Here is a 22252-nt window from a genome sequence, read left to right as displayed (position 1 = left end):
CTTTCTGTCCCTATCACCAGTGAGATCTGAAAAGCTCCAATGAAAATTTCACATTTCCTTTCTGCCTAATCAAAAAAATGATGAAAAACACCCTTATCATAAAGAGTCACTCAACACTGGTGCTGTTGAACCTGCTCGAAAAACTATAAAATATTACAGCCTGCAGTGTAACTGAAAAACAACATCAAGACCATAAATTTTAGCCATGCGGTAAGGATTTGCTCTGCAGCCTTCACAGAGAGACAACAGCAGGTGGTATTTAAAAACAGACAAAGCCTGGTCCCCAGTACCAGTGTTGTGTCTGATCCCCCACCAAGATTTCTTTCCCTTAATAAGTTAACCTGGTTGCAGACAAGATGGCGGACTACCAGCCTGTGGGATGTTGGCAATATTAGCTGGAAGCTGTAAACCTTGGCAGGTATGGCCAGGGTTTGTGCTTTAAGGTTAATATTAACCCTAATTGTTACCCAACCTCCAGAAAAAGTTGTCAACCTCCAGCTACGGTTGTCAGTGCCCAAATCATGGTTTCAATCCACTATCGTGTCTGCAGCCATGTCCCTTGTCCCTATAAGGGCATGTGTTGTGTTTACAGCTTGTTTCCACTACCCTCAAGTGGCCAAAACCCCAATTTTGTTAAAACTGAAATTGTAAATGTACTGTGCTGAAATAATAAGGTAAGGGGCTTACAAGGAGAGCTTGATTTCTGTCCCTCTGAGGAACTTTTTTTTTTTCCAAAAGCAAATCATTGTGATAGTTGTGTGTTTCACACACAACTGTTATTTGTTATTAAAACATTACTTTCATTCCAGATGAGATCTCAGGAATTTTCTGACCTCAATATGGGTTCAACTGCCAAAAACTTCAAATACTGGAAATAAAAAGGACATGTTAAGCCTCAGGAAAATGTCTGGTACTCTGTAGAGAGATTTGTGGGGAGCGTACTGTTCCATCTGGGGACATCCTGACACCTAACATAAGCTTGTAATCACACACTGCCTTCTGGTCTCCAGTCTATTTTATGAAACATGATTAACAGGGCTTTTTCCACTTGTGTCCTGGTTTTGGTCTGTTTAATTTTCTGCAAAGAATGTTTTCAGTCTTGCATGTACACACGTCTTGCATGGCAATCTAGTCATCAACAAAGTATTATGGAAATTGCACTTCACTTCTGTTTCCACTGTAAACCTGCTTTTGATTAGGCAGACTTCTACACAACATGGAAACTAATGGCAACTCTGAAATGGCAATTAAACAATAGTTAGTCTTGACTGACAACATCTTGAGATGTAATTTATTTCAGTTTGAAACAATACAAACAGTACTTGACCATGACTCTAGCAAATGTCATTCTATGTTAAGGCAGAGATTAATTCAACATATAGTTGTAATATGACTCAAAGAGATGCACAGCAAAAGCAATAGGAAAAAGTACAGGGATAAAAGCGAGGAAAAGGTAAACATGATTTCAAACAAGACAAACAAACTCAAATAGCAACAGTACATCAATCCAATGCCGAAGTGAGGAAGGAGCTCTCAGGAATGCTCTTTACTTGAAAAATTAAATGTGAAAAAACAAGATTACAGGACCAATTTGAGACCAAAATGCAAATAAGAAAAAAAAAAAAAAAAAGAAAAAGTAAAACCAAAGACAGTGAGCTCAAGTAAAAGAGGACATTTTATTGCAAGAGCTCTCAATACTGTAAACCTTAAACTTGTAGCTCTGGAAGGTATGGTCCAGATCAAACATGCAAAGATAAACCCAAACAAGTTCGGTTGCAGAAAATCCTACAAGATTATTACTTGTCTAATATATTTAAATATAAAGAGGGGAAAATTGTAAATCTTTGCAAGCATATATATGTATAACCGATGTCAATAACTGGGGTCCTTTATGAAGTGTTTTCTTTGGAGCTCTCACAGTGATCTGGTGCATAATGACAGATTTTAAATGGAGGTTGACATGCTCCACATAACAACTCTCTTCCACCACTATCCTCAAGCCAAGTCATGTGACATGCATTCGCTAAAGCTTGCAAATATATTGTGTGTGTTTCATTGAAAATGTTGTACTTTACCTTTGGAGCTACATAGAAGTTGACATTTACAGCTCACATAGCAAAAGCACGACAAGCTTTTCCTGGAAGTAAATGACTGATTATAATTCACTATTTTGAATAAAATCTGACAATCTATTTACTGCACCCTTCAAACTAATTCACGTTATAGGCACTAAACTATTAACCTGAATTGTAGTTGCCAATGGAATAAATTCAAACCAGATATGTACTCATGACGTGTATACTTGGCATGGTTCATTTAAAACACTAGGCTTCTTTAGTCAAAAGACTATATTTGGATGAGCCTTTCATTGAAAAAGTGATGACGTGTGAAAGATGATGGATGAAAAGGAAGTGTGCAAACAGCAAAGTCTGTTCAACCGATATATCTACTCCAACAAATAACATTTTAAAAACGTATTCATCCACTTCTACCTCTCGCTCCCTCTCTATCATTTTCTCTCTGGTATGGCCCGTAGTCATTCATATTAAGTTGTTTTTTTTTTTTTGCTTTGTCCTATTTCAGAATATGGAACAGTATCCTGAACATGCCCTGCTACTGGCCTGCTCCTGGTCCCCAACACGGATCTTCTGACCCTGGCTTTCACTCTGCCAAAGCCCGGGAGTCTGAAGGATCTTCTCCACAAGTTCCTCAAAGGCACACTGGACGCCATCTTTTGTCTTTGCGCTGGCCTCTATGTAAAAGAAAAGAGGGTTACCAAGATTTATGTGGTAAATCAGCAAAACAGTGAAGCACCTTCCAAAAGGTTATTAAAAAAAGAAAAAAAATCTGAGATACATTTCACCTTTTAAATCCAAAAACATGTTTTAAAATAGTGCAATAACCATGTGCTGACAAACATGACATAAAGTACAAAATGACTGCATTTAAGGAGCAGAGACACCCCCACAGCAAAGTAAATCCACAATATGTTCTTTGCCCAGCCCTTCTCAAAACCTCTTAATTTAGCCTTTCTAAAATGGAAACTCCACAGAAATGTTAACCTAATTTCCCAGAGAGGGGCAGACTGGAGATGGTAATCAGGTATAGACATGTATACAATAAATGAAAGCCTGCTAGATTTTAATCATAATGCAGTCTTTCTGGAGTGGATGCATCTCTCAGCGCAGCACTGACACAGACTCAAAAATCCCAGTGCAGTATAAACAATGCAACAAACTTAAACTAAATGCATTACTCACTAAAGGATGGCTTGACTTGTTCCAACTTTGCAATTACAGTTCTGACTTTTAAGTACACTATGGTAAATCTGAAAGGCTGCAAGTTAGATTTTATGGCTCTATTAGCTTAAATGACCATGTCGGATTTAACTTTAACACGGATACTTACCAATAAAGAGCATAGAGTGTTTCCTAGCAAACTTCAATCCTTCATTTCTGTCCACTTCACGGTCATCCTGGAAATCAAATAGACAATCCTATGTCATTTTCTCATTGTGGGATACAGATGGTAAAGGCCTGTTTAAACATCATGCCCTACACAAGTGCAGCAAAATGTGAAGCAGCATTCACAGCCAGTGAGCACAAATGACTAGTTTTTATGGTATATAGCTTTTTATAATAAATGTGAGAGCTGCTGTATTGATAAAAAAAAATTCAAATGAAAGAGATGTGTAAGTCTTACATTGCTGTGTGGTGGTACAACCTACTAACCTTATCAATTTTGTTCCCGACTAGCATTTTTACAATGTCGTTGCGTGTTGTGTAGGTTTCCAGTTCATTCAGCCAGTTTTCAAGCTTCGTAAAAGTGTCGCGCTTTGTAACATCATATACTGAAAACAAGAAAAAACAAATGGTGTGAGATCCATACACAATATACTAATTGTACATTAACATATTTCTAACACTGGAAAATACATGACTGCCAAAATCTGATAGCTTCATATCTACAGTTTGGGTAATCAACTTGTGTCAATGTCTATATCATTAAAATTGCAACAATAAGGAATGACTGACGGTATTTCAATGGTCTCAGGTGGATCAAGTACAGATATAAAGAAGTCATTTGATAGAGGTTTGGTATCGACAATTATGTAGCTTTTTATGTATGAACTATTTACCAAGAATGACTCCCTGTGCACCGCGGTAGTAACTGGGCGTCAGGGTGCGAAACCTTTCCTGCCCAGCTGTGTCCTGCAAAAGTACAAACAGCATAAAAAAAATTCCATGATACCAGTTTCTTAAGCCCAGCACGCACATCAGCCAGGTCCCAGTGTCCAATCTCACACACTGACTTTAACATGTGTTTGCAATGTTTCAAGACTGTCCTGCCGTGAACGGGACGTTGCATGAGGATTTGTTTTATGTTGTTTAGGTCCTTTAATCCTTTGCTTGAGGAAATTAGCCACAATTTATAAACATGACTGCCACGCACTGGGTCTGCCTTTTGTGGAAAACTTTGTGGCTTCTCTGGGCCTTACAGACCTGTCTGGCAGGGATGGACTTCACCCATACAGAGCCGGAGCCAGACAACTATCCCTGCCTCATCCATTAAGACAACTTCCAAGTAATGTTTGGAGAGTCAACCACACTCCAATGACTGTGCCATAACTGGTCACCTCTGTGTACTGTTCCTAGTATTCACAGCACTCTACAGCTGTCCAGGACAAACTATAGACCTATCAGAGACCTTCTACACCTACATATGAGGAGTTTGCTTCCAAAACTGCGTTTTGTAAACGTGTTACTGAGTCAAAGTGCTCAAGACATTCAAACATTCATAGCGTAGGTTGGAAAAAGTGTGATAATCCCTGGGCTAATCAAAAAAAAAAAAAAAAAAAAAAAAGCTAAGTGGAGTCAGGAAATAGCAAACCTGGAGTCCAACCAATATAACAAGATTGAAGGTGTGGCTTAGACATACTTTAACTTCTAAAAAACCCAAACATTTGGACTTTGCTATTGATAAGAAGCATCTGCTGATGTGAACCATGCCTCGCAAAAAAAAAAAAAAAAAAAAAGCCTGAAGAATTGTTGATTTCCATGAAGCTGAAACAAAGTAATGTCAAAGAGTCTATAATGAATTTGATTTAGTACCAAATAAAGGCTTAAATGAACTACAGGAACTGGTTTACGTCTCTGTTCATGAGTCTACCATACACAAATGAAGGTGCACGGTTGCATGGAGCATGTCATCAAGCCAGAGGTGAAATAGAGTGGAGGTAGTATTGTGATTTGAGGCGGCTTTCTTTCCTATGAATTTACAGGTTGATCATGGTGTCATGTGAGGATGTTACTGTCATCTAGTTGAAGTTCAGTAAAAGCTGAACATGACATCAACGCAGACATACAGTGACAATAACATTACGCAAATCTACTACAGATTGACTTTACACAAAGAAAATCCATCTTTTTGAGGGGCCCGGTCAGAGCCCAGACCTTAACACACAAGAAAACCTCTGGAGAGCTGTTCACACCAGACATCCAAAGAATATGGCTGAGCTAAAGCAGCTCTGTCCAAAATTCCCCCTGAACATTTTGCAGGTTTGAACCACAGCTACAGGAATTAGCTGTTTGAGATTGTTGCTGCCAAAGGAGGTTTGATCAGTTTTGAAATCCAAGGGTTTCACTAGCGTTTCCACCAGCTTTCTGACTGACTGTGTTCAATAAAATAAAATATAAGAATGTTTGTGTGTTATTAACTTCTGCAGACTGTGTTTGTCCGTCCTTGTGACCAGATCAAATCATAAATAACAAACCAATGCAGAAAAGCAGATCACTTTCAAATGGTTCACTGTATATCAGTAATTTCTAACTCTTAAACTTCTATCTCTAAAGTCTATAAAACCCATCGTGAACATCTGGCTGAAAAATTAAAAACTTGCTTCTTACACCAACACAGAGCTTGTTTTTTTTTTTTTAACCATTATGATGTCAGTGACATTCCTGATAAATATAGCTTGGCTAACTAAATTAACAGCATTTTTTTTTTTTCTAACACAAAATGTTCTTGTTGATTTGTTTTCATCCATAGAGAACAACCTTTATATATAAAATGAGAGGGAGCTCCACAACACACTTTCCTATTCCTCCTTGGGTTTTTGAGCCCTTTAAAGTCAACCAGAGTTCAGTGTTTAGGTTATAGACTCAGTATCTATAATGTGTTTTCAGTGGACATTGGACCTGCCACTATGTGTCTGATGATAGCACATTTAATCTCTTTTTCAGCTTCTTCCTGTCCTCTGGTTGTGCAATGTCACCATCTTCTGGAGCAAACCTGTACCGCAATATGTTTTGTCCCTCTCAGATAAACACAAGTAGGAATAGCATAATGACTTACCCATATGGCGAGCTTTGCTTTGTTGCCATCTATTGAAAGAGTCTTTACTTTGAAGTCAACACCTGATCAGTCATGAGGAAGAGAAGAGGCTATAAACTATATATACATATATATATATATTTAAAATTATAAGCAGTTTAAATACATCTAACACAAAACAAAAAACACAAAACTGAATATTTTATGTGTTTTTATGTATGTGTGTGTGTGTGTGTGAGAGAGAGAGAGAGAGAGTGTGTGTGTGTGTGTAAAACCTATTGTAGCCGACTGGTCTGGATCAAACGTGTCATCTGTGAACCTCAGGAGGAGACTGTGAGGGGAAAGATAAGATGGAAATGAGCAGGGGATAGAGCACAATGGCCTTCTGTGAGTTTCCTCTGTCAGTAACAGGAAGATGGCAGGAGCACACAGACTGGATGTTGACCATAAACAACATCACCCCTTTCAGATTACTTCGCTTTGCCTAAAGCCAAACTACGAATAACAGGTTTTACAACTGCGACATGGCCATATAAGGCCGTGTAACTGTGAAGGTTTTACCCATAAGTATTTACTGATAACACTGGTAGAAAATAACAGTGCCAGCTAAAGTGACTGTGGCCCCAGCTGATGAGCAGTGGGCGACAAACAACATAATACCGACGTCAATATTCACCACGGGCTAACGTTAGCTAGTAAGCTAGCTAACTATAAGCAGCCACAGACCTGGACTTTCCTACTCCACTTTCGCCAATTATCAACAGTTTCAGCGTGGTCAGCACGTCGTCATCCATAGTTCTGGAGTTGCTAGTTTGAGTTCCACTTGGCGACGACCTACGCAATGACTTGTAGTTAGTTGTTTTTAGAGCAGCAGGCGGCTAGCTGCTCCGGTCACAGCCTGCTGTTTGCGCAACTTCCGTCCAACGTGCTACAAGTGACGTCATACAGAGTCATGGGATCACGGGGTTGAAAGAAATAAAACCTGAAATTCAACATAAAATATAAATATAATAGGAATGAATAAATAAACAATATGGTGTTTGAAATTATACATAATTACTGAACATATTGCGTTTTTTTTTCTTTGTGTGTTGGTTGGCATAGAGAGTTAACCTAATATTCAATGTAGAGATTTTCATTTATCAAAAGGCTACACTGAAAAACATGTAGAATAATTTCAGTATTTTTATGTTTCATAAAATGTGAATCTATGCTCAAGAGCTCAGGAGTCCTTTGGCAGAACTGGAGGGGTTAGATGGAAATGTAGCATAGAAGATGATGGCTAACAGGTAGGAAAACCTTTGAATAGTCTAAATAAAGTCCCACATTACACAGGACAACACACCTTTCTTTGTTCTGAGCCTTTGATTCCCTGCACAGTTCTCAAAAGCCCCAAACATTTATGTTACTCCAACCATGAACAGGAATCACCTGGGGGCTCAGCAATTAGAAACCAGTCACTGTACCAAGACATGCAATGGAACCAGTGAGCCATACTACACCTCCTGTTCTTTAATAGGGTCTTTGAGTGAGTTGATCCTCACACTAGCTGCCTCTGTTTATCATTCAGAGGCCCAACCACGTTATTATGGGGATCTCAGCTTATAAAGGAGCTGAAAAGTCTGCAGCACAATAAATACATCTGGCAGTGAAGAGGTGTTAGATTGAAATTTCAGAGAAAAGGATCTGCACAAAGTATTTTTTTACTATATGCCAACCAGAAATCCAGGTTTTAAGAAACAAGCAGCTATGGCCACGTGGCACACAGACTACATTGAGAAACAGCTATGCATCTGTTTTCAGATGCTGGGCCATTGCATTGGATCCCATCCCTGGTGGTTCCTGATTATCCCACTTATTCTTTCAACAAGTCTGGGGAACGGATTTTACTTCCTTAAAGACAGAAGGTCCAACAGTATTGAAGAGCAGTTCACACCTGTTGATGGGAAAGCCAAGATGGAGAGGAAATACATCCAACACACTTTTCCTGAAAATGATTCCATGTTTTCCAGTTTAAGGCTGAGCACAAATGGGAATTATGCAACACTCATAGCTACGGGTGACGGGAATATTCTGACGGTAGAGTCACTTCAGGACATCCTAGACTTGGACTTTAAACTTAGGGGCATGGCAGTGCTGCATGACAACCAAACATTTGACTATGCAGATGTTTGTGCTGAAGTGATGGGATCCTGCTTCTCTAACACAATTCTAGATATTATTGGATACAATGCCAATAACATAGACACTGTCAATTTGACCTTTCCGTGGTATAACTTGGATTTTAAGAGTGTCCCCTTACATTTAAGTGTGGGGAGTGTGAAACTGAAAACAGAGAGCTCAGCTGTTGAAAGCGCCAGAGCCATACAGCTGCATTACTATTTACGAAAGGACAGCAAAGCAAAAATAGGTCGGTGGCTAGAAAGTTTCATAAATTTGGTCTCAAATGACTCATCACCTTCTATTCAGGTAAGCAAACCTTTAACACACCAGTGTTTTAAATCATCCGCCTTTTGTCGAAGTGATACCTGTTAAATCTCTTAATGATACTTCCAGGTGTCATACTCCACCTCCATGTCACTGCAGTGGGAATTTGAGAAATCTGCAGCTTCAGTCATCTATTTATTCTCCATCACTTATGCCATTGCCATTATATCTTCTATCATATCATGCTGGAGGTTAGTAAGGACTTTGGATTGATTTGTCATGTAGAGAGAACAGTTTACAACGATTCGGTCGACTCAAAATGAAAAGTTAAAAGTGAAAAGAAAAGTTTTGTGTTCAGGAACTAAATTTGTTTAATATGTGATTTCTTCAGATTGGATAACGTACGGACAAAGGTGTGGGTGGCGTCCTGTGGGGTGGTCTCCACAGGTCTAGCAATCCTGAGTGGGTTTGGTGGGCTCTTGTTACTGGGTCAGCCTTTTGTCATGACAGTTGCCTCCTGTCCTTTCATGATCCTGGGTAGGTTCTTTTGAATATCCCTGTCCATCAGAGCAGCTATAAAAATACACCCAGGCACGATAGCTGTGTGTTTCACAAAATGCAAAGTAGTCTATATGTGATTTGCAGTTAAAAAGTGGACTGCACAAGTTATATCTGCCATTTGAAAAATCTCTTTCTCTTCTCACTTTTAAGGTATTGGACTCGATGATATGTTCATCATGATCTCCTGCTGGCAGAGGACCCGTGTTCTGGACAGCATCCCTGACCGGCTGGCTGACACCTATAAGAAAGCAGCTGTCTCCATCACCATCACCACCCTGACCGATGCTCTGGCTCTCTTCCTGGGCTACAGCTCGCCCTTTGGCTCAGTGCAGTCCTTCTGCCTCTATGCTGCGATATGTGTTTGCTTCTGCTATTTGTACAACATCACTTTTCTTGGGGCCTGTATGGCTTTGAATGGACAGAGAGAGGCAGAGAACAAGCACTGGTTCACCTGCTCCAAAATCCCAGAAGCCTTACCATCCAGTAAGTCAAAAGCTTTCAGTATCTGCTGTGTTGGAGGGAGCTATGATCAAATCACTGAAAAGGAGGAAACTGAACCCATGAGTCATGTTTTTGAGCGGTTCTACAGCCCATTTCTGACCCACAAACTGATTAAAGCCTGTGTATGCGTCATCTACACGGGCTACCTGGCTGTTAGCATCTATGGCTGTTCTGTGTTAAAGGAGGGGCTCGATATCAGGAATCTGGCTTTGGATGATTCTTACATCATCAAATACTACAACAATCAAAGGCAGCACTTTTCTGAGTATAGCTGCAATGTGATGGTCTCAGTGACGCAGCCCTTTCCATACTGGGATGAAGATGAACAAAAGGATTTGCACTCATGCATTTCAAGTTTTGAATCTTTGGACTATGTCAACAGCACGTATGCTTGGTTTCTTTCCTTCCAACAATATGCAAATGCAACTAACCTCAGCATAAGCTCTAAAGAGGCTTTCTATACCCACCTGCCTCATTTCTTAGAGCTCAACTCCATGTTCAGACAAGACATCAACCTGACTGTAGACAATGACATTCAGGCCTCTCGCTTTTTCCTACAGACACTTAATAAAACCACAATGAAAGACATGATGACGGGACTCAGGCAAGCAGCAGACGAATGTCCACTGGAGCTCCTGGTGTACCACCCTGCTTTCATCTACTTTGACCAGTACACTGTCATCATGGACAACACTGTTCAAACCATCCTGATCGCTGTGACTGTGATGCTGGTTGTCTCACTCATCTTGATTCCAAATCTTCTTTGCTCCATATGGGTGGCTTTTGCAATTTGTTCAGTCATTGTCGGTGTGACAGGGTTCATGTCGCTGTGGGGTGTAAACCTGGATTCCATTTCCATGATCAACCTGGTCATGTGCATTGGTTTCTCCGTAGATTTCTCAGCGCATATTACTTATGCTTATGTCTCCAGCCCCAAGACTGATACCAATGAGAAAGCTAAGGATGCTTTGGCCCATTTAGGTTATCCAATACTACAAGGAGCACTGTCCACTGTTTTGGGAGTGGTGATGTTGTCCATGTCTGGGAGCTACATCTTTAGGACATTCTTTAAAATTGTGTTTCTTGTGATTACACTTGGGCTTCTCCATAGCTTAGTGTTCATTCCTGTGTTTCTGACGATGTTTGAAACTTGTATCAAGTGGCGTTAAAGTGGTCCTGACAATTTTGGATTGAAATTCAAAATGCAAATGATACTGCAGCTATTGTGCTTATTACATTCTTCTAAAACTGAGAAAACCATTTTGGATGTATTTGTAGAAACTATGTCAAGAGTTAAAAAAAAAAAATCACCTCACCCTTATTGAAAAAAAAAAAAAGTGTTTTAACGAGACTGGTTTTTTCTTCTATCTATCTAGATGGCTGCCTGAACTGAGTCCATTTCTGCTGGAGGTTTCTTCCATTAAAGGCAGGCAGTTTTTCCTTTCCACCCTTGCCAAGTGCATGCTCATAAGTGATTTGTTGGTTTTCCATGTGAAGTGGTTTTCAATGATTTGTACTATATAAATAAAATTGAATTGAACTGACCAAGCTTACAAGTTGATGAGAAACACCAGATATATATATTTTCAGAAAAACAATCTATTTTTAGGTGATTCTAAATCCACTGTTAGATATGTCAAATGTGTAAGAAGCTTTTTGCCATTGTATCAAAGGAATATGTGGTATCATTCTGTACACTTTTGGAAAAATGAATGTGCACCACCACCTACTGATCCTCATACAAAACAAAGATTCCCTTTTGATTTTGGGCATCTTTTTAATTAATTCAACGGCACAAATGTTCATTAACCATCATCACCACATTATTCAAAGATTCTGTCAACCAACAGCAGTCATTCAGTTTGTACACAGCATAAACATATTCCTATACATTTTTATACAATGTTCCCATTACTGAGATACCCCAGTCAGCTAAATATGAGTAAAAGGCCATGTGTGTCAAACCAAAGCAAACAGAAAAAACACTATCCTACCTCATATGCTGGTGGTAATCTTGACAAGAGCTTCACCTGCTATCTGTTCTAAATTGCAAAACATGAAGTAGTGAGAAAGTTGCTGCTGTAACTATTCAACTAAAAATGAACACATTCAACTTTATAACAGATACATAACCGCAAGTCTCTACCTGCAAATTGTGCCGAAGAAAGGTGATACTTAGAACCAAGGATGTCACATTACAATCAGATTTAATCAACAGTTTAAGTTCAGGTTTGTCTCAGTTGTTTACTATACAGAAAGGTATGCAGTACTGTATGTAGGACAGAGATGGACAATAACTGAAAGAACTAGCCTAATGCATGTTTCCAATGCTCTATTACTACTTAAATACAGGTTCTATTTGTTGCATGCTTTCTGAGGCTAAGCAGTAATTTTTGTTCAATCTGTACACAGCATAAATGAAATAAATTAGATGAAGAGTGCACAAGTACATTTTCAATTTGTGCACTTACCCAAAGGACTGAGACCTCATACACTTCCTACTTTAAAGGAAAAAAAAATTACACTTACAGTACATTTCTCAAAAGGCCACCTTTAAAAATAAGCAATAGGAACATATTCAGAGAGTTACAGCAGGGCAACAGAAGGTATATGCATGATCCTGGACACAAAGAATGAGACAGAGAGACATAACAGTTCCAAGTGCTAACTCGGAAACATATAGCCTGACCTTGAAAATATACTTCACAGATAACACGTGAACGGAGACGCTGTTGGATTCAGTTAAATTCTAGTTACTATGATTATGCAGTAGCTCTTTGGGCACACGTCAGTCAGGATTTCTCACTGACACTGAACAAATTTCAACATGTTTGTTTGACAGGTAACTAAAAAACAGAAATCCTATGATGTGTTTACGTTTGAGGTGCATATTTACATTCATGTCTGTTTTCCTCCCACCAGCTGAAAAGTGACCTGAGCAACATCCTTAAGGTTTAACCTGCCACAACCACTGAACCTGTGCAACATGTGCGCGCCTACCTTTGAACACAAGACGTAACGTTTCAAATAAAACTACTTGTCTGGGAATACTGATGAGATTCCATATATATATATTCCAAGATGACAGTGTGAAGGTATGACATCGTCTCATATGAGCACTTGTCAAGAAACTTTGTGAATGCAGGCCATGACTTCTGAATGCTGTGATTCACTACTCAATAGAGTCCATTCCTCTTTCCCTAAAGCCTGAGCTCTTAAAATCTGACCCCTTCCCCACTGCTACCCTGTGATTGTTGCTGTCCTGGCTGGTTTCATCTGACTTCCAGGGTCTTGCCCTCCAGGACTAGCTGGATCTCTTTGGCGTCCAGTGTCTCATACATAAGCAGAGCGTCGGCCAGATTCTTGTGCTCCTTGGCGTGGGACTTTAGCAGGGCTTTGGCACGCTCATAAGATTCCTGGCGACAGCAAAAGAAAAGCTGTTAAAAATGTTATTCCAGGTGGTGAGTGGATTGCTGAGCTGGTTATGTTCAGCTACTGTAAACAGGGCCACACAGACCTTGAGTAAAACCCTGACTTCATGCTCCACAGCAGCTTGTGTCTCCGGACTCTGCTCTGTCATGTCATTATAGGTCATCACGCCCAGCTGAAAACAGGAAGCGAAGCAAAAACGTAAATAAGCCCTGAGAACTAGCAAAAGCAAAAGTATGATAGGCCTTGTCCCTGTCAAGTCCGCCTACCTTTTCACACATTCCAAATCTGGTCACCATCATCTTAGCGATCTTGGTAGCACTGTCAAAGTCACTTGATGCGCCTGTAGAGGAAGAAACGGTATGTATATAACCGGCTGTGCTGCCTTTTAAAATTTCAGCCTTCCTTGAAATAGAACTAAGATTTTTCCTATTTTCTGTCCTTTAAAATAAAATTAAAAAAATATGCTTCACTGGCCCATTTGGGAACAGTTTCCTACCAGTTGTGATGTTCTCATGGCCAAATATAATCTCTTCTGCTACACGCCCACCCATACTGACATCCATCTGCGCAAGAAGCTGCGAGCGAGTCTCGCTCCAGCGATCATTCTCTGGGAGCATGGACACCTGACGAGAAAGGTTGAAGACAACAGGGCAGAGCAAAAAGGATAATTAGGTTCAAGGTAAGGGCAGTTTGGACCAAAGCTAACAAAGTTGTATAAATACTGAGCTTATGAGTTCTAAGTTTTCTTACATGTCCCAGACTGGGTCCTCTGGGCATGATAGTAGCCTTATTGATCGGCATGGCATCTTTGGTGTAGTAAGCTACAATTGCATGCCCTGATTCATGGTATGCTGTGATGCGCTTGTTCTTTTGATCAATTTCTGCACTTCTTCGCTCAGGGCCTTCAAGAAAAACAAAGGAAAAAACATCAGTTAAAGAGAAAGACAAAGTGTGAAAGTGAGACTTAAAAAAAAAAAAAAAAAAAAAAAAAAACCTTAAAAAAAAACCTTAAAAAAAAAAAACAATGGGTGGTTTCCAAAAGCCAGCTCTGTTTTGGACCTGTTTAAGTTTGTAAAATACCCAGATTCTTTAGTTACTGCAGTATTGTTTAGTCCCTTTAGCCTGCAAACAACTGCAAAATACAACATTTACAGGAGTGTACTCAAGAAAAGGGGGTCCTTCGTTTAAATATCTGTTGTCCAGTATGTAAGAACTTATTTATCAAATTACTATTTACTATTGTGATAACATGAGAAGGAATAGTTGGCCTTAGCTTACTGCTGGCATTAGGAAGTATTCTGCGACCTATAGTATTGCAACAAGTTCAGGTAATGTTAATTGCATCACAAATACAAATAAACAAAACCCCTTATAAGGATTCAATGTTTGAAAGGTCAGGGATTCAGTTAGTGCAACTGAAATCTATTCCTCAGCACAACTGTTGAAGATGATCTTAGTAATAAAAAAAAAGCAAAAGTAATCTTTCACTATGTTAGATGAAAATATACAATTTAATGAAAATCATAATGATTCATATTTTTGTATTCTTATTGTATATAACTTTGTAAATAGTTGCACTATTATTATTATTTTTTACAGTATTGCTGCTTTCTCTTTGTTGCTGTAGCATTTTGGAACTTCCCCACTGTGGGACTAATAAAAGGTCTTCTGATCTTAATGATAAGGATGAACTGAAACAGGAAGCATAGATTATAATTACAGTTGTTGGGAACCATCAAAGTGGTACCCTTTATCGAGTAACAAAGCTTTACTCACCCATGAGAATTTTGTCTTTAGCAAACTCCAGCTCCTTCATGGTGACCATGTCTTTGCCATCTACTGCTGCCTTCAGGGCAGCCTGGTTGACCAAATTTTCCAAGTCAGCCCCAGAGAAGCCCACTGTGCCCCGGGCAATAACATTGGCCTCAATATCTGTAGAGATAACCCCCATCAGTTCTCACAGTCCTCTGAGCTAGTCAGGAATCACACTAGGTTACCGTTTTAGCGAAGTAACACAAATAACAGGATTAGTATAATCTCACACCTGGATCCACTTTAATCTTCTTCAGGTACCAGTTGAGGATCTCTGTGCGTCCTTTCACATCTGGTTTGGGGACAGTCACCTGCATGTCAAAACGTCCAGGGCGGATCAGGGCACTGAAGGGGAACATCAGGCTGTTAGTAAAATGCTGATATTTGTGCCAACACAGAAACTGTGATGCACAATTTCAAAACTGTAGTCCATTCTTGTTACTGACAAGGACAGAAATCCTTGACATGTGTAAATATGTATGGTTAGGTCACAAGCAAAAACATTGACATAAACCTACTTATCCAAAGCCTCTGGGAAGTTTGTTGCTCCAATGATGATCACACCTTCATTTGGTTTAAACCTACAAAAAAAAAAAAAAGTACGCATTTATTGTCAACAAGGCAATAATAATCTCTAACCACAAGAATTTTTAATTTATTTGTTAAGAAGGTTATATAAGATATATAACACTGATGTGATGATTTGTCATGTTTCCATTACTGGATTAGCCAAATAACTGCTGCCAAGACATGAAATGCCTACCCACCACGTTGCCAATGAGAACATGGTAAATTCACTTCTGAAGTAAAATAACTCCTCACTCAGTAGATGTCTAAAATTCTAAAAAATGCAATAAATAATTGTAGAGATTACCCATCCATCTCAGCCAGCAGTTGGTTAATAGTCTGTCTGGAGTAAGGGTGCATGGGAGACTCAATCCTTTTTCCACCCACACTATCCAGTTCATCAATGAAGATCACACAAGGAGCATTGGCTTTAGCTTCCCCTACAAAAACATATTCAGCACAACTGGTTTTGCCACTATTATACAGCGCCTGCATTTGGAAAAGTCAACTCATCTCAAGTGGCTTCAGGAAAGCAATGGAAAGGAAAATTTATACATTTTTATGTTAAAATCATTCTTTTTTTTTTTGTTTTGTTTTTTTTTTAAATCTCACTGAAAAGGTTCCTGATGCGGCTGGCTCCCACTCCAACAAACATCTCATCAAACTCCGATCCAGATGCGTAGTAGAATGGCACATCAGCCTCTCCAGCCACGGCCCTCGCCAGTAGAGTCTTACCTGTCCCTGGAGGGCCAACCAGCAGAACACCTGAAGTAAAGAAGGAGAAGGACATAAGGAAAGATACAAAACAGAGTGCTGAATAGAATTGTCCCATCACCATATTTGCTGACAATGTTCAAAGTTATCATACTATATACAGTGGGTACGGAAAGTATTCAGACCCCTTTAAATTTTTCACTCTTTCTGTCATTGCAGCCATTTGCCAAAATCAAAAAAGTTCATTTTATTTCTCATTAATGTACACTCAGCACCCCATCTTGACAGAAAAAAACAGAAATGTAGAAATTTTTGCAAATTTATTAAAAAAGAAAAACTGAAATATCACATGGTCATAAGTATTCAGACCCTTTGCAGTGACACTCATATTTAACTCACATGCTGTCCATTTCTTCTGATCCTCCTTGAGACGGTTCTGCTCCTTCATTGGAGTCCAGCTGTGTTTAATTAAACTGATTGGACTTGATTAGGAAAGGCACACACCTGTCTATATAAGACCTTGCAGCTCACAGTGCATGTCAGAGCAAATGAGAATCATGAGGTCGAAGGAACTGCCCAAGGAGCTCAGAGACAGAATTGTGGCAAGGCACAGATCTGGCCAAGGTTACAAAAGAATTTCTGCAGCACTCAAGGTTCCTAAGAGCACAGTGGCCTCCATAATCCTCAAATGGAAAAAGTTTGGGACGACCAGAACTCTTCCTAGACCTGGCCATCCAGCCAAACTGAGCAATCGTGGGAGAAGAGCCTTGGTGACAGAGGTAAAGAAGAACCCAAAGATCACTGTGGCTGAGCTCAGAGATGCTGTAGGGAGATGGGAGAAAGTTCCACAAAGTCAACTATCACTGCAGCCCTCCACCAGTCGGCGCACTCTGCTTTATGGCAGAGTGGGCCGACGGAAGCCTCTCCCTCAGTGCAAGACACATGAAAGCCTGCATAGAGTTTGCCAAAAACCACATGAAGGACTCCCAGACTATGAGAAATAAGATTCTCTGGTCTGATGAGACCAACATTGAACTTTTTGGCATTAATTCTAAGCGGTATGTGTGGAGAAAACCAGGCACTGCTCATCCCCTGCCCAATACAATCCCTACAGTGAAACATGGTGGTGGGAGCATCATGTTGTGGGGGTGTTTTTCAGCTGCAGGGACAGGACGACTGGTTGCAATTGAAGGAAAGATGAATGCAGCCAAGTACAGAGATATCCTGGAAGAAAACCTCTTCCAGAGTGCTCAGGACCTCAGACTGGGCCGAAGGTTCACCTTTCAACAGGACAATGACCCTAAGCGGACAATGACCCTAAGCACACAGCTAAAATAACAAAGGAGTGGCTTCAGAACAACTCTGTGACCGTTCTTGACTGGCCCAGCCAGAGCCCTGACCTAAACCCAATTGAGCATCTCTGGAGAGACCTGAAAATGGCTGTCCACCAACGTTCACCATCCAACCTGACAGAACTAGAGAGGATCTGCAAGCAAGAATGGCAGAGGATCCCCAAATCCAGGTGTGAAAAACTTGTTGCATCATTCCCAAGAAGACTCATGGCTGTACTAGCTCAAAAGGTGCTTCTACTCAATACTGAGCACAGGGTCTGAGTACTTATGACCATGTGATATTTCAGATTTTCTTTTTTAATAAATTTGCAAAAATTTCTACATTTCTGTTTTTTTCTGTCAAGATGGGGTGCTGAGTGTACATGAATGAGAAATAAAATGAACTTTTTTGATTTTGGCAAATGGCTGCAAGGACAGAAAGCGTGAAAAATTTAAAGGGGTCTGAATACTTTCCGTACCCACTGTATAAAACTCATGTACAGTATTGTGCAAAAGGTTTTAGACACTAAAAAGGGACTGCTTTTAATATAAATTATATAAATATTTTTCAGTTAACTTCATCCAAAGTGCAGTAAAGGGACCAAAACCTGAATCTCATCAGTATCTGCAGCACTTCCCTTTGCCCCTAAACCAGCAGCAGCTCTCTCTGGTTTGACCTATAAACAGTTTCTCCTGGTACTTTGCAGCACCTTGGAGAAGCTGCTGCAGGTCTTCTGTAGATTCAGGCTGTCCCAGTGTTTCTGTCTCTTCATGTGATACCAGACTGGGTCCACACTGCTGAGATCAGAGCTCTGTGGGGGTCAGACCATCTGCTGTAGGACTCCTGGTGCTTCTTGGCTCTGAAAATAGTTCATGAACTCTAGTGGGTTCTTTATGGACTTCATGTCCTGAACAATGAACCTGGAAAAAATCTGGCCACTGACAGTGTTGTGTGATTACAATCTAAAACACCTAAAGTGCCTAAAACCTCTGCACAGTACTGTATATGTAGAAGTACCGTATAAAATCCACCTTACAACCCCTACCATCCCTACCTTTTGGCAGCTTTCCTCCCAAAGCTGTGAACTTCTGTGGGTTTTTCAGGAACTCCACCACCTCCTGCAGCTCGTTCTTAGCTTCTTCTACGCCTTTCACATGCTCAAATGTTACGTTTTTCATCTGGACAGGGTCCACTGCCGAGTCGAGTCCTGATGTGGTTCGGAACCGCACTGTAGGTTCAAGTTTGAAATCTCACTGACCTTACACACACACACACACCTTTTACTCAGAGTTTTTAACAACCACTTTCAATTGCTTATACAAAGAGCTGTAAATAGTTCTATGAAGCTTGATTTTTTTAATTTTTATTTAAGGCCTAATAAATGTTCGCTGCATACAGTGAACGGTATATACATAAACATAAATAATTTCTTTATATTACTTTTATATATTTGTATTGTCTACAAAATGATTTCATGCACGACATGAATCAAAGGAGAAAAGGAGTCTTTACCAGATATAAAGGGGGTCTTGGAGATACCATAGAGCCCAACAAGAAGCAGCACCAGTAGGATCAGACGAGTCCTCCTCAGAGAGTCTGAACAGTTGAAAAAATTACAGGAAAACTATACATAATGTTTAACAGTGGTATGTTGTGTAATACAGTGTGTGTTTTTCCATCTAAACTTGCCTTGCGTGCGCTGTGTCAAGGCTTGAGCTTTCAAGAAGCCCTCAGCAAAGCCCCGCTTAAAAGCATCCTGTTGTCCATCAGGTATATTCTTGTTCTTCAACAGGCTGTCTAGACTTTCCACATCAATCCCCTTGTCACGTGTCAAGAAACCCTAGAGCATAAATTTCAGTTTAGTCATTTGACTTTCAATGTCATATATTTTCAAAGGGCACAAGGGCCACTTGACTATTCTTAAACCATGTAGTAAACCTGCATAAATTCTCTTATGTACTAGTAATAAGTTTGTTAGAACACCAATTTCCAAAGTGCCCTACCTTCATAAAGGATGGTGTGAACCCTTCAGATTCCACAGGGCGGTCCAAGGCCGGCAGCTGTCGCCTTGTTTTACTCTTTAAAGTTTTGAATCCTCTGCTCTGCACCAACACTTAAAATATACAGTTAACATGGAGGTTTAAGTATTTTTAAAAAGCTCACTATGTTTCTACAGTCCATAAATATACTCAATTGCCTATACATAATTAGCATTATTGTATAAAAGCATAATATCAACAATGAATATGTCACTCACTCACTCAGTCTATTTTGTTTTCAAATTACACACACACATTATTAGTGACAGTATGAAGCTGTTACACCGCTGCTTCTAATTCATAGTTACCTGGCCAGTGTTGCAACGCTGTGCATACAGACTGAAGGGGTGAGGGGTGCTGCCTGGAAAAAACTGGGGTCAATTGGGGCACGGGACCACTTGAGAACCCTGAGAAAACAAGATATTAATTAAAAACACATATGAAAATGAACATACAGCTAACTTGAGACACTTTAGTAAAAAGGTGTGATCAACAGCCTTATGGTTTGTTAAGCCTGTCATTGAGTAGTTAACTAAACTGATCATAAAGGGGAGATCCATCTTAATCTCATGATAAATGCTGACCACCTCTACAAACCAGTTTCCAACTCAGTTTTCTCCAACAACTCAGAACAACCTGTTTAAAATGTCTTGCAAACTGGGAAGCTTGATGGTTTAGAGATTACAATAACGTTTAAAAAAGCTGTGCAAAAAGCAAAAGGGTATCCAGCAGTCGCTGCTACTATGGCAGTAAACAGGAAACACACACTCTCACCATACTTGTTGTAGAAAAAAGAGTGTGTGGAGAGATGGGAGGTCCTCCAGGCTGTCTGACTGAGAAATGGAAATGATGTCTCCTGTGGGCTGAATCTTGGTAACATGTGGTTCACTAGCTCATCCAGCTGCTGGGTACCCAGGTCTGATAATCCAAGCTCCTGCAGGTTCCACCTGGTCTGTAAACACACACAACGTACAATGTTGTTATTTTTTCTGCAACTGCTTTTTCTTACTACAAGTGACACAGGGCTTATAAACATAAAAGGAAATAAGTGTATCATAACACTGTTTTCGACCTGCAACTGTGGCTTAACCCATACTAATGAGTACCTCTGTGCATTGTAATGCTTGTCCTTGCTCCTTGTGTTTTCTTGTTTTGCAGGTGGCAGTACTGCTGCTTCCCACTGAGCTCTTCAGAGAGTTGAGTACGTTGATGAGGTGGCTAAGAGGTACAGTCACCTGTGATGAGGTGTAACCCAGAGTGAATGCAGTGACATGCTTCAAACAAAAATGACCTCCATACAATCAAAACCCCTGTTTGTAGCCGGTTAGATGGAAACTTACACACAGATCGTTGGCAGTAAACTACAAATAGCTACAGTAACTGGGGTTAAAAACTCCAGCTCTAAATGAAGCGTATGATCTAAAGAAAGTAAAGAAGGGCGGTAGCCACATTCGGTTTATAATCTCATATCGGTTAAACTGCGGGTTTAATACAACATATAAACAATCAGTCAAACTAGACGGTGACTGACGCAGTTCGCCAACCGGCTCACATGGAGGCGTTTGCAGTTACAAAACAGTAACCTTAGCCAAACTTCACCTGTCCGCCGCATAATGTCGTTTAAATTCAGTTACGGATAAATATAAAATGACAACACTGACACAGTGTCCACGGTCGGACGTGTACTTTCACTTGTAGTCAAACCCAGAGAAAAGGTCGAAAGCAGCTCTGTCAGTGGAGAACAAGCTAAGGTTAACGCCGCTACAGCAACAAGGCTAACGACAATGTTAGCTTTGGCCTAACGTTTTTCGCTTTCTTACCTGTGGCTGGACGGTCGCTGACAAAGAAAACATTTTAATTCACACTGAGACAAGACGAGCGTGAAGTTACACAAGTTATACCACTGTCCCTGAGAGTTACAGGTCCGTGTTTCTCTCGCGTTAGCTTTCTGTAAAAAGAGAACGCAAATCCGTCTTCAGCGGCAGCCTGGCAGCCGAAAATAACCGGATATGACCTCAATGATGGTGGGACACATTTTGTATCTGTGGAAATCGGCTCCCCCTCTTATGTTCCGCTTTAGTTAAACTCTTGGGTAGCGCTGGTTCAGCTGTGTTTTAGTCTGTACTGAACTCCCTTAGAAAATTATACATTGTTTTGAAAGCTCCAGGTCTCATGTTTTTATCTGTGCAAAGCATTTTGGTGTCGCTGCATCATTTTTTGTTTTATTTTGTCGAACAGAAAATTGTTCTTCACTGTTTTCACCGCAAAATGTTAATGAAATTGATGATGAAAATGCGCAGACCAATAAACATATTGTCATGGAGAAAAAGGCCAATTTTGCATGTGCCTGAATGAATGATACCTGGTTTATGACTGGGTTAATATTGGGGACGTTATTTTAAGGCTTCGGCACAAATTTTGGTTTGTTTTGTTTTTAATTTAAAGTCTATATGCAGTTAATGCGATACGGTCTATCTACTTTATCCACAATCAATGTTTCTTTCAAGTAGGAATAATATAATATGCACACAAAA

The 22252-nt window shown here is 40.0% G+C and overlaps 3 protein-coding genes across 3 annotated transcripts; 1 reads left to right on the top strand and 2 right to left on the bottom strand.

The window, feature by feature from the left end:
* Positions 1–1262: 1262 nt before the first annotated feature.
* On the bottom strand, positions 1263–7253 carry LOC113134766 (ras-related protein Rab-18-B). The gene is made up of 7 exons (XM_026314274.1): positions 7060–7253; positions 6609–6664; positions 6355–6416; positions 4139–4211; positions 3732–3850; positions 3409–3475; positions 1263–2752 (listed from the first exon to the last, which is right to left on the bottom strand). The coding sequence occupies exons 1-7, from the start codon at positions 7125–7127 to the stop codon at positions 2580–2582; spliced, it is 618 nt and encodes a 205-aa protein (XP_026170059.1). The 5' UTR covers positions 7128–7253; the 3' UTR covers positions 1263–2579.
* Positions 7254–8082: 829 nt separating this feature from the next.
* ptchd3b (patched domain containing 3b) lies at positions 8083–10991 on the top strand. Its single transcript, XM_026313370.1, has 4 exons — positions 8083–8802; positions 8890–9011; positions 9152–9297; positions 9472–10991. The coding sequence occupies exons 1-4, from the start codon at positions 8083–8085 to the stop codon at positions 10989–10991; spliced, it is 2508 nt and encodes an 835-aa protein (XP_026169155.1).
* A 1021-nt stretch (positions 10992–12012) lies between these two features.
* yme1l1b (YME1-like 1b) lies at positions 12013–21738 on the bottom strand. The gene is made up of 18 exons (XM_026314272.1): positions 21539–21738; positions 20825–20953; positions 20493–20670; positions 20027–20125; positions 19683–19792; positions 19369–19519; positions 19192–19275; positions 18734–18907; positions 16246–16398; positions 15941–16073; positions 15585–15647; positions 15299–15411; positions 15031–15186; positions 14005–14156; positions 13751–13877; positions 13521–13594; positions 13340–13426; positions 12013–13238 (listed from the first exon to the last, which is right to left on the bottom strand). Exons 1-18 carry the CDS (start codon positions 21569–21571, stop codon positions 13095–13097), a joined length of 2160 nt encoding a protein of 719 aa, XP_026170057.1. The 5' UTR covers positions 21572–21738; the 3' UTR covers positions 12013–13094.
* Between the last annotated feature and the right edge of the window lie 514 nt (positions 21739–22252).

The sequence above is a fragment of the Mastacembelus armatus genome, chromosome 17, assembly GCF_900324485.2.
Source record: "Mastacembelus armatus chromosome 17, fMasArm1.2, whole genome shotgun sequence".
Taxonomy (NCBI): domain Eukaryota; kingdom Metazoa; phylum Chordata; class Actinopteri; order Synbranchiformes; family Mastacembelidae; genus Mastacembelus; species Mastacembelus armatus.
Note: the sequence above shows the minus strand (reverse complement) of the source record. Positions and strands in the feature narration are given on the sequence as shown.

What these genes read in the sequence shown, in the direction of transcription:
- LOC113134766 (XM_026314274.1), bottom strand. Translation starts at nt 7,127, where the DNA reads ATGGATGACGACGTGCTGACCACGCTGAAACTGTTGATAATTGGCGAA. An exon ending in AGTGGAGTAGGAAAGTCCAG is followed by an intron (nt 6,665 to 7,059) that starts GTCTGTGGCTGC and finishes TTCCCCTCACAG; the next exon opens with TCTCCTCCTGAGGTTCACAG. An exon ending in TGCACAGGGAGTCATTCTTG is followed by an intron (nt 3,851 to 4,138) that starts GTAAATAGTTCA and finishes TCTTGTTTTCAG; the next exon opens with TATATGATGTTACAAAGCGC.
- ptchd3b (XM_026313370.1), top strand. Translation starts at nt 8,083, where the DNA reads ATGGCCACGTGGCACACAGACTACATTGAGAAACAGCTATGCATCTGT. An exon ending in TCTATCATATCATGCTGGAG is followed by an intron (nt 9,012 to 9,151) that starts GTTAGTAAGGAC and finishes TGATTTCTTCAG; the next exon opens with ATTGGATAACGTACGGACAA. An exon ending in CTGTCCTTTCATGATCCTGG is followed by an intron (nt 9,298 to 9,471) that starts GTAGGTTCTTTT and finishes CTCACTTTTAAG; the next exon opens with GTATTGGACTCGATGATATG.
- yme1l1b (XM_026314272.1), bottom strand. Translation starts at nt 21,571, where the DNA reads ATGTTTTCTTTGTCAGCGACCGTCCAGCCACAG. An exon ending in GATTTGGAATGTGTGAAAAG is followed by an intron (nt 13,427 to 13,520) that starts GTAGGCGGACTT and finishes TCCTGTTTTCAG; the next exon opens with CTGGGCGTGATGACCTATAA. An exon ending in AAGTCAGGGTTTTACTCAAG is followed by an intron (nt 13,239 to 13,339) that starts GTCTGTGTGGCC and finishes TGCTGTCGCCAG; the next exon opens with GAATCTTATGAGCGTGCCAA.